General features: G+C 32.9%; 1 protein-coding gene across 1 annotated transcript in view; it reads left to right on the forward strand.

The window, feature by feature from the left end:
- The first annotated feature begins 8,451 nt into the window (after window positions 1-8,451).
- Window positions 8,452-12,039, forward strand: part of LOC143083625 (protein arginine N-methyltransferase 6-like) — a 58,898-nt gene continuing 55,310 nt past the window's right edge. Inside the window, exon 1 of the mRNA XM_076259904.1 lies at window positions 8,452-8,574. Coding sequence (XP_076116019.1) covers window positions 8,537-8,574 — 38 coding nt within the window. The 5' untranslated portion in view covers window positions 8,452-8,536. The remainder of the gene's footprint in view (window positions 8,575-12,039) is intronic.

A 12,039-nucleotide genomic window follows, 5' to 3' on the forward strand; every position in this document is an offset into this window, starting at 1 on the left:
CGTTTTTGCTATTATTTTTTTTTAAGGAAAGGTCATGTTCAAAACAATTTTTCAATGGACTTTTTTTACAAAATACCTCATTTACCAATTTTACTCAATAATAAAATTGAGAATGGAAATGGGGAATGTGCCAAAGAGACAACAACCCGACCATAGAAAAAAACAACAGCAGAAGGTCACCAACAGGTCTTCAATGTAGCGAGAAATTCCCGCACCCGGAGCCGTCCTTCAGCTGTCCCCTAAACAAATATATACTAGTTCAGTGACAATGAACGCCAACTGGTATCAAAGCATCTGTTTATCTTTTCAAGCCTCAGAAAAAAAGCATGATCTGCTTAATACAGATACAGTTAAGTCGGCCTCATATCTTGACTTACATCTAGAAATTGACACTGAGGGTCGGTTGAAAACAAAACTTTACGACAAAAGAGATGATTTGAGCATTCCAATTGTGAACTTTCCATTTCTAAGTAGCAACATTCCAGCAGCACCTGCATACGGGGTATATATCTCCCAATTGATACGATATTCCCGTGCTTGCATTTCTTATCATGATTTTCTTGATAGAGGGTTGCTGCTCACAAGGAAGCTATTAAACCAAGAGTTCCAAATGGTGAAGTTGAAATCATCCCTTCGTAAATTTTACGGACGCCATCACGAGTTGGTTGACCGTTATGGAATAACCATTTCACAAATTATATCGCACATGTTCCTTACGTCGTAACTACAATCCCCTTCCCTTTCATGAATGTGACCTATCGAATTAGACTATTTACCGGATTTGTTATCACATAAGCAACACGACGGGTGCCACATGTGGAGCAGGATCTGCTTACCCTTCCGGAGCACCTGAGATCACCCCTATTTTTTTGGTGGGGTTCGTGTTGTTTATTCTTTGGTTTCCTATGTTGTGTCGTGTGTGCTGTTGTTTGTTTGTCTTTTTCGTTTTTAGCCATGGCGTTGTCAGTTGTTTTTGGATTTATGAGTTTGACTGTCCCTTTGGTATCTTTCGTCCCTCTTTTATGAATAAGAATGACTTGTATCATTTCAATCTATGAATGGTTGAGTGTCCAAATATCTCGTTTGACTGCCATTTCCCACAAACCAAAAGACTAATGAGGTTGTTTTTTGATGATGAAAGTGTTCAACGACCTTGACTGGATATACATCCCTTGCACGGTCGGCTCGGTGCCCGAAGACGTTTGGTGAGCGTTTAAATTATTTTGTGCCATCGGTTAGAGGACGCCATTTTGGTAGGTCGCCATCTTGGTTTTGTGAAGTGTTTTGGTTTTTCTTTTGTTAAATATTTGGATGTTATGTCTTCAAAACGGCTGCTTTCAGGGCCAGATTTGTCAGCTTGGCATCCCGCTAACCACGATGATGGCCATGGAGTACTGGTCGATTAGTCTCAAACTCGTATTAACGATGACAGGAAGCATTATCAGGACCAGTGATTTCTCAGTTCCAGGTTCGTTATTATCACCTCTGTGGGAGCTTTTGATCGAATATAAAACATATAGAAAAATTAAAAGAAACAACATTTATTAACATACACAACATTTGAAATTCATATGTGAAAGACTGGATTCAAATTCAAATTCCGTACAAACAACGGTATATTGCTGGCTCATCTTCATGTTCCATTAAAGAGTTGTCCATTAGATTGACTAAAATTCTGTCCGCAGTGAAAGAGGGTCTTCAGAAATACTGTGAAACTGTTTGATCGCGTAGTGGTATTAACCATATGTGGATTCTTAAAAATTCTAAAGAACTTCTAGACAATTTTAAATCTCGGTCTTTTTCTGAAATTAGTTCTATCAAAACTTTTGATTTTTCAACCCTGTATACCACCATTCCCCATGTGAAATTGAAAAATCGCCTTAAAGAAATAATCCACAATGCCTTTCAACATAAAAATGGTAGCATACGCTATAAATTTAGTACTTTGGGATTTCATAAGGCATATTTCGTTAATAGTGACAAACAAAAAGGTAAAACATGCTACACAGAAGAACAAGTGGTCAGTATGCTGGAGTAGCTATTATTCATGTGTTTCTTTGCCTAATACGTTACCCTATTTATTTGTATTGAAGTCCTGTATTATTATGTTGTCATTTTAATGTTATATTTAACAATGCCATTAAAATGCGAGGTTTGGCATGCCACAAAACCAGGTTCAACCCACCATTTTTTTTCTTTAAAAATGTGCTGTACCAAGTCAGGAAAATGGCCATTGTTATATCATAGTTCGTTTCTGTATGTGTAACATTTTTACGTTGTGTTCCCGTTGTGTCGTTTGTTTTCTCCTATATTTGAGTGTGAATTCACATTACTATAAGACGTGTCACGGTACTTTTCAATCCTAAATTCATGTATTTGGTTTTGATGTTATAGTGGTTATTTTCATCGGATTTTGTCTAATGCTAAGTCTGTTGCTGTGTGTGTTACATTTTAATGTTGTGTCGTTGTTCTCCTCTTATATTTAATGCGTTTCCCTCAGTTTTAGTTTGTCATCCCGATTTAGTTTTTTGTCCATAGATTTAGGAGTTTTGAACAGCAGTATACTACTGTTGTCTTTATTTCTTATCGACAACATATTTGTTGAGTTTGGAGGTAGTCTTTTTAAACAAAATGTCGGCATTCCTATAGGAACTGTGCGCCTCTTCTTGCCGACCTCTTCTTATTTTCTTATGAATCGGAATTCCTCCAGACACTTGTCAAAAACAAGAGGATCAAAGAAGCCAGATTATTTAATTTCACTTTCAGATATATTGATGATGTTATTTCCATAAACAATCCGAACTTTTCTGATTGGATTCCATTAATATATCCCCCAGAACTAGAGATTAAAGAAACAACAGACACGGCTTCATCTGCCTCATTTTTAGACTAATATCTCGAATTTGACTTACACAGTCATCTCAGTACCAGAATCTATGACAAACGAGACGATTTTAATTTTGAAATTATAAATTTCCCCCACATTAGTAGCAATATACCAACTTTACCTGCATATGGGATATATATTTCCCAACTTATTCGATATGCAAGAGCTTGCAGCTCCTATACTCAGCCTTTGTAAAACGTCATCAGTGTCTGAGTAGAAAGTTGATGAACCAGGGGTATGTCAAAGTCCTTTTTCTAGAAAAGTTCATCGGAAGGTACGAAGATCTTGTTGATTAATATTCCGTATCTACTTCACAAATAATACACGATGATCTTGATGTATAGATGCTGCGTACAGATGTTGTTTATCATCTTAAGAACGTGTTTTATAGTTCTTTCATTTGTCCCTCTTCTATTATTAATATTACTTTGACTAGTACTGTTGAATGGTTTTATGTGATATCCGTTTGACGTGGCTCGGTACTTATACATCTCGTCAAAGTGTTTGTATTGTCTTTCATTTTTTGGTGGCGTGCTTTGTATATGCGACTTTTTGTATTTCGTTGGTTCTTATAACGTGACTCTGTACTTTAAAAGATCCCGTCAGTATGATATTGTTCTAGTTTATGTCATTATGATATATTTCTATTATGAATAACAAAATACGTTGAACCATAAGTTAACGTCAAAATCATTCAATCGCGTAGTGGAATTGACTATTTGTGGATTCTTATAAATTCTATATATAGCTTTTAGACTATTTTCAATCTCGGTCTGTTGCTGAAATTTAATCTTACATACTTTTGATTTTTAAACCCTTTATGCTAACATTACCTATGTAAATTTAAAATTGTTTGTATGCACATTGAACGACAAATTTATGGTACGTATAAAATTTTCTGACGTCAGTTACACATATCAATGAATGTGTTTGTAGACAGATGATTTGTGTTCTGTTAAATTGTTCCTTTTAAAATTGTTATACGATATTGACTGATACATGTACCCATATTTCAATTATTTTATTTATTATGTCTGTTTAGTTAACGCTTCAATGTAAATATAACGGAATTTGATGAGACTGTCATCAAAGTGAGAGGGTTAGCGCTATTTTGCATTGAAGAAAAAACTACCATATAGTGAAAATTTGTCTGTTAAGACTTGGCTCCAGCTTTTTAATTCAATGATAATTCCTATTTTAACTTATGGATCAGAAGTATGGATATCAGAATTCAAACCAAATTTTGAAGCATTAGCCAAAATTAGATTAGAAAAAACACAAAACTCCATATTTAAAAACATACTTGGGGTTCATGGAAAGTCTTCCTATCTAGCAGCGCGGTGTGAATTGGGCACTTTACCCATTAGCATTAAATGTTATCAACTTATGTATAAATACTATGTGCGTCTCAGTGATATTGGTCCGCATGAAATTCCTAAGGCTGCTTTTGAAGTGGACAAAACTCTTACAAATAGAGAAAATTCATGGTCTAATAAACTATCTGAATTAATGAAATATATTGGAATACCCTTAAACAAGCATTGTAATAGTAATTTCAAACAGAAACTAGAAGATTTCTACAAAAATAAAATTATATTTGAACTATCTCAGATAAAAGATGGAAACTGTGGTAAACTTTTATTTTTTAGTAAAATTTATACTGAATTTAAACAACAAGAATATTTAAACTTTAATATTCCTAAATACCTTAGAAAAAACTCACTAAATTAAGAATAAGTGCACACTCATTGGCAATAGAAACTGGTAGGTATGCAAGACCAAAAATACCCTCTAATGAGAGATTTTGTAAATTTTGCACAGGAAAAATTGAAAATAAGATACAAGTCTTGATTGAATGTCCGCAATATAACAAAATTAGATCTAAATATAAAATTAATGATATTAATTCAAATAATTTGGATGAAAATTTTACCAAAATATAAAATCCTATGTCTGAAAAAGAATTAAAACCTATTTGTATGTATATTGAAGAAGCTCTTGATTTGAGAGACCACCATACCGTTTCATCAGGTAATAATCTTCTACAGTAGTTTGTGCATATTATCAGATTATTACATGGCATTTTTCATATCGCATGTATTATCAGCCCTAGGTTCAATATCAGCCCAAGAGCCGCATGGCTCGAGGGCTGATGTTGACCGAGGGCTGATAATACATGCGATATGAAAAATGACATGTTATGATCTTTTTATCATATGCTTCAACAGTAGAGAAAAATAACAGATTAATATATTGATCCTTCTACGTGGTTCCCGAAAAGAAGTTGAAAGAGTAAAAAGTTCACGGACGTCGGACCCAAAATTTGATACAAAATATGAAATCTTTCTATCATATGCCTCAACAGAGGAAAAAACCCACATTTTAATATTGACGAATCGACTAAAAATAATTCAACAATATGGCATAACAAACATTGTTCGGAAAAGTCAACTTTTTTAAAGTAACTTTCTAAATTATGTTTCAGAAAAACTTAAAAACTGCATTTATTTAATATTTTTTTTTTTTAATTTAATGTAATCATTTTACACAATATACTTCCCACTATTCAAATAATTGTTTTGTGCACTACTTTGTAATGTTTTTCACTGAAAACGTAGCATTGAGGTGTATTTTCCGGAATTTGCCGAGTATCACCGGAATGCCATGTGATAACGTTACGGAAAGGCATGTGATAACAATCGAAGCATGTGATAAACTTTTCATATCAGCCCGCTGAACACCAATTCGAAAAATATGGAAAATACTTTAATTTAATGCTATTATCATACGGTAAAAATCACATGATATTTAGTCTAAGTATATGATAAACATATATATCTTATATTGTGTGTTTTAAGTAAATTTATGAAAAACTAGAATAATACTGATGTATAAGTTTATCATGGTATCAATATCAGTTTATAATGTAATGACATACATAGAATTGTCTTATAACTTGTTGTTACATGCATCTTTATTTCATCTGTATGTTGTTTTAATATCATAATTATCTGTATTTGGATCACGCCTCTATTGTGCTCTTTCCAATAAAATATTGAATTGAATTGAATTGAATAAAACCAGGTTTAATCCACCACTTTCTACATTTGAAAATGCCTGTACCAAGTCAGGAATATGACAGTTCTTGTCCATTCGTTTTTGATGCGTTTTGTTATTTGATTTTGCCATGTGATTATGGACTTTCCGAATTGATTTTCCTCTAAGTTCAGTATTTTTGTGATTTTACTTTTTTATTCAACAAATTTGAAGTATCGGGTGAAAAATGTATCTATTAAAAAACCATTGCATAATGACCAAGGACAAAAGGTAAAAATTTAATATTTATAGTTTATTTATAAGATTTTAGCAGAAGGATTTTGAAAATAAATTTACCTGACTTGCTATGTGTTGAAAATAAATAACTCAGCAGTTCCAATCGAAAGTATGAGATGGCACCAGATTCTCCATAAATTCATCTTTTTTTCCAACAAAAAAAATCGGGAAACACTTCCCAAATCTTTTATAATAAAAGTATAAATATTATTAAATTATACTTGAAATTTCTGCAAATTGCTTATTGGTTTCATTTTACTTGGATGTATATTTTCTCAGGAACACTTTTAGTACAGGGTCGTATTAAACTACATTGAGGCAAATGCCTAATGTAGGAAATTTGAAAATCAAACGCCTGTCTCCATTATCAAATTGTGTTCACAGCAGGTGCCTTGCAAGAAGCAAGCTCTGTTCTCCCTCAGACGTAGCCTCTGATTTTTTGGGATCAATGTTCCTTTTTTTTTGTCTTTTGTTCATTGATTGCCCTTCTGTATTCTGTTAGTGTCAGCATTCCTGTTGTAATTTAGTAATTTTGTTATTAACTTGATCATGAGTTTAAAAAAACAGAAACCACAGACTTAACTATTTGAATCACATTTTTGCTTTATCATTCTTATTGGTCTTTTGATGCTGTCCCTAGAAACTGAAATCTTACATTGAATCTATACATTTTGCTTTGAAACCAAAATATTGTCAAAAATTGCATTTTCAGATTAAGAAAGGGTCTGGGAAACACCCAGAAAGCATGATTTTGCATCATTTGTTCTATAGCTTTTGGGGCCTTCAGTGGCTCCCAAACCCTTCAAAACAAAATGTTTGCCAATACTTTTAAAAAAGGATACATACAAACAAACTTTAATACTGTGTATGTATGCAATACATGTATATGTGGTTGGAAATATAGAAGACCCCCCCCCCTCCCGAATATCAAATGGTCATCCCCTTGGCTTTATTTGGCACAGCTTTTGGGAATTTTGAATCATCAATGCTCTCCATCTCTGTTTGGCCTTCTTTACTATTTTGACCTGAGCGTCGCTGGTTAGTCTTATGTAGACGAAACACGCGTCTGGCGTATAAAATTTAAAGCCTGATAAATTTGATAACTATTAGCTGTCGTAATGTTCTAGCTACTGTATTGTTAATGTGTGTATTTCTCTGTCCTGAATGTTCTTCCATTTACTTGTATTATAGTCCTGTCATGTTAATTAAAATGTTTTCATTTTAGTTATATATTTAACATTGCCATAAAAGCGGGATAATTCAATTTGGCTAGCCACAAAACAAGGTTCAACCCACCATTATTCTTAAAATGTCCTGTACCAAGTCAGGAAAATGGCAATTGTTATCTTATAGTTCGTTTCTGTGTGTGTGGCATTATCTTTGGGTTTTTTGTTGCACTTTGGTGTTTCTATTGTTTCGTTATTTTTCTCTTATATTTGATGTGTTTCCCTCAGTTTTAGTTTGTAACCAGGATTGGTCGGTTTCTCTCAATCGATTTATGACTTTCGAACAACGGTATACTACTGTTGCCTTATTTAAATATTATGTTGATCTTTTCCTATCTTCCTAGCAACACAAATAGAAAATATATAGAAATACTGGAATCATGTATCTTCCAAGTTGGAAATGAAAACTGCTAACTTGAAACTGCAAAATGTCAAGCTTGGCTTGAGCTGGGACTCTTATACTAACGGTATAAACTAGTATAATAGTCCCAGGCTTGAGAAATTCCAATGTGAGTGCAGAAAAATTACGTGGACGAGAGAAACGTCAAGCTGGAAGTAGGGAATGTCAACTTGGATCAACTTGAAACTGAGAAAGTTTGTTTTTTTGAAGTTGGAAGTGAGAAAATGTTAACCAGTATGTAAATGCAGATTGTTTTAATAAATTTATAAAGCCCCGTTCTTGTAATTTCTTCAGGATTAAAGCCAGGGGATATTTAAATTAAAGAAAGTACGTTTATATATTAACGAATATTTACAACCACCACAAAAAACACAAATATATATGTATATTATATTAAATAAAAAAGGGGTCCATTTCCCAAGCGTCTGTGATTTATTTCGTAATACTCTACGGACATATAGATAAATAATAAATAAACATTTAAAGTTCTAACACCACCAATCTTTGTCATAAAATCTAAAAAAAATTACAGTCTACAGCTATTTTAACATTTTAACACTTCCTGCGACTAGGTAGTTCTTACTCGATCCGCGGGAAAAGGGAGATAATAAATTGTCTAACCACATTTATATTTTCGACTTCTTGGTGGCAAACTGTCATTATTATCATTCATACTGAAAGATATCAGAAATGAATGCTGACGAGTCGAAGCCATTCGAACCAAAAAGGTATTTATTTGGATTTTATATTGAACAGTCCAGGCAATTATTTATTCGTGTAATATTATTTGGATGGGTAATATTACTTTAACAAGTGATTTTACCTTTATTACGAATATTTGTAATATAGACGAGTAGAAAGCGTTATCTCCCTTTAATCATAGATTGTTTCGACTATTACATCTATGTTTCGACAGACACAGGCAAGTTAAAAAATGGAAATTTATCAAATAAATAATCTTTAATGCAAAACATGAAACCCTGGCGGGATAAAATGCAAACATATTAGTACAGATAAACAAAGCAAATAAAATTAACAAAATGTAACACTTCTTTTCGTTATGATCTGACAATACAAGGTTACATGCAGCGTATTTCACTATAGGCTGAATTGATATTGGCAGTATCTGACAGGTCGCAAGGAAATTTTAAAGGAAAAGGGTTTAGTAAATACCTACTGTAGGGAACATTATTGTATGTACATGTATATAAGAAAAGTTGTTTATCAGATATTAAAAATAATAACTTCTGTTGTTCCCGATTTAAAAAAACAGAAATGCATAATATAATGGATTGATTTCAGAAAATATGATAAGCAGTGTTCGATTTATAGTGTTTCAACAAAATACTTTAAAACAATACACGACAGCTTTAATCAATGTAGGATTTTTCAACAATTACACATGCAAATTACCTCAAGAATATGAAGTTTGTAATTAAACATAATTTAAACAATCACATATCTATCATCATTACCATATTCTCTGGATTAAATATCATATTAAGACAAAAAATGACGAGGTAAGGACTGGCACAGGAATATCATGAAGATCCAAACTTTTTTTTCAAATCTCAATTTAATCATAAATAAACGAATAACTATTTTAATATTATGATAAAATTGAGAATGAAAATTTGGGAATATTTCAAAAAGACAACAACTCGACCAGAAAACAGCCGAAGGCCACCAATGGGTCATCAACGCAGCGAGAAAAATCCCACACCCGGAGGTGGTCCTCGACTGGCCCTTAATACAATTGTGTACTAGTTCAGTGAAAATGGACGTCACACGAAACTCCAAAAAATATAAATGAAGTAAAATTAAAAATATACAAGACTAACAAAGGCCAGAGGCTCCAAAATCACAAGCGGTTCCAGCTCCGATCAGCATACTAATGTAGACTAGTTTGTGATATCGAAAAACCCTGGTGTAATAACTTTTCAGTAATACAGAGATTTCATTCGTTGAAATCAAATACGTTACACGAGCGAATAGAACAAGTTGAGATAAACAAACACCATAAGATGGTGACAAACGTACGTCACCATCTAACAATCATTATGGATAATTAACAATAGTAAATGAAAAACCATCTCATTTATCGTAAATTTTGGTATTTAGCTTCCCGTTAAAGATATAGATGTAATGATCCAAGAAAGGGTATAGTGTTCATTGTTAGGATCATCTGTATTTAGTCATAAATCGTGTTAGTACATGCATACTGAAGTCGTCGTTATTGAGAGCCAATATATCATCTAAACATCTAAAAGTGTTATTAAATTTTTGAATCAGATGTTGTTTCGATGGGTCTTGCTTATTTTCGTCATATGTTGTAACTCATAACAATACAGAAGTAGGTTCCCAATAAGTGGTGCACACTTAGTCCCGGCCATGGGAAGTCCGATATCCTGACGATATACGGAATAGAATTTGTTTGCCACCCGCAAAATAACATTTGTTCTCAAAATAATAAACATTCATCGTAGAAAATTAGATAGAAAATATACCATTTACAATGCTCTAAAACGAGTTGATGTAATATTCGAGGAAAATATACATGTAGAAAAGGGAGGAACAATAGTCATATCACATTGCAATCAAAATGTTGAATTGAACTTTAGTAGCTTCCGTCAAAAACATATTGATAACAGAAATTCAATCTATAACAAAGACCAAGGACATTTTTAAAAATAATTCGGAAGAAATAAATATTTTAGTTAAAATGATTAAAAAAATGATTGGTGAAAGTAGCTCTATTCTTTTATAGCAGCGGTATGTGTTAAAGGGGCTGATCGATTGGACGCGTGTGTTCAACATCATGCAAGCATGGTGAAATGGTTAAGTGGTTAAATGCTTGATAAGTGAAATGACAGCTTTATTGTTTTTACGCCTACGCAGGTCAATTCAGTTAAATGATGCACCGTCTAGTATTTCTCGCACTTATATCATCAGAAAAACGCACCAGTTAATTACATTTCAGTGTTGATAAAAATTTATATGCAACAGTTTCATCAAAGGAGCGAAGTGATGTAATTAAGTATTGTGATTTGTCAAGTATTTTGAAGAACTTTACTTTTCAATGGTATACAGTCTTGAATCTAATCTGTTGAGAGTGAAAACAAAATCTACATGTTACAGCTTACAATTCATATTTTTTTTCAGTTTTGAAATGGCAGTTTTGAAATGGCAAAGTAAAGGTATAAATCTGTTATGGCATGTAGATAGTAACATGTTAAAACAGTAAAGTATGAACATAAACGTTATATTAATAGAGGTTTTATGTTTTTCTGATAACCATCCAAAGAAAGAAAAAAATATACATGCGGTATGAGCTTTGCACATTGTTGAGGCCGTACGGTGACCTATAGTTGTTAATTTCTGTGTCATTGGCAATCATACCACATCTTCTTTTTTTATATGTGCTGATGGGACAACTTCGATAGATTATTTATGCACATTATGCATTTAAAAGAATAAAAGACATAGAAAAGGAACTTCAATTTTACATATTAGTTTTACAGTAACTTGATAATCTAAGCATTATCATTTTTCTAATAACCTGTATGTATCAACCTCAATCAAATGTCAATGATTGTATAATACTAAAATGGGCCAGAAATTTAACATGTCTAGTCTTAGATCTAATACACGATAATCCCATCTGTTACTTATAAATCAACATCCTCTTAATAAGAATTCAATGTTTTTACTGAACAATAGTTAACGCTACAGGTTTGGAATTATTCTTTTGTTAGATAATCACCTATCTACAAGTCGAATGTACTTCGAAAAAAACACCTTAGAAATGGAATTAATACTAGATGTAGGACTGTTTTATATAGTATATATCATGACAAAAATCTTAATCAAGCATAAAGCATTCTGTCTTGACAATCAAACAATCAATCAATGGCAATTAAAATGATGTTGGCGGTATATCTGAACTTGTTATCTGCAACACTAAGGAGAAAACCATTTTTCAAATTGAACTGTCACTCCAATTATAATTGATAAATATCACATTTCGTGTTTCATTGACCCCCAACCCTAACCCACCCCCACCCCTTGTGACTGGGGAATAGAAACATTGTCACTAGGTCTTCGTCCGACCGGCAGTAAAACGCTTGCCAAAGTGGGGCGTCCGTTTGGCTGCGCGGGATGTACAAGTTTGCAGTTACGTCCGGTCAGAATGT

Source organism: Mytilus galloprovincialis, chromosome 1 (assembly GCF_965363235.1).
Source record: "Mytilus galloprovincialis chromosome 1, xbMytGall1.hap1.1, whole genome shotgun sequence".
NCBI classification, from domain to species: Eukaryota; Metazoa; Mollusca; class Bivalvia; order Mytilida; family Mytilidae; genus Mytilus; species Mytilus galloprovincialis.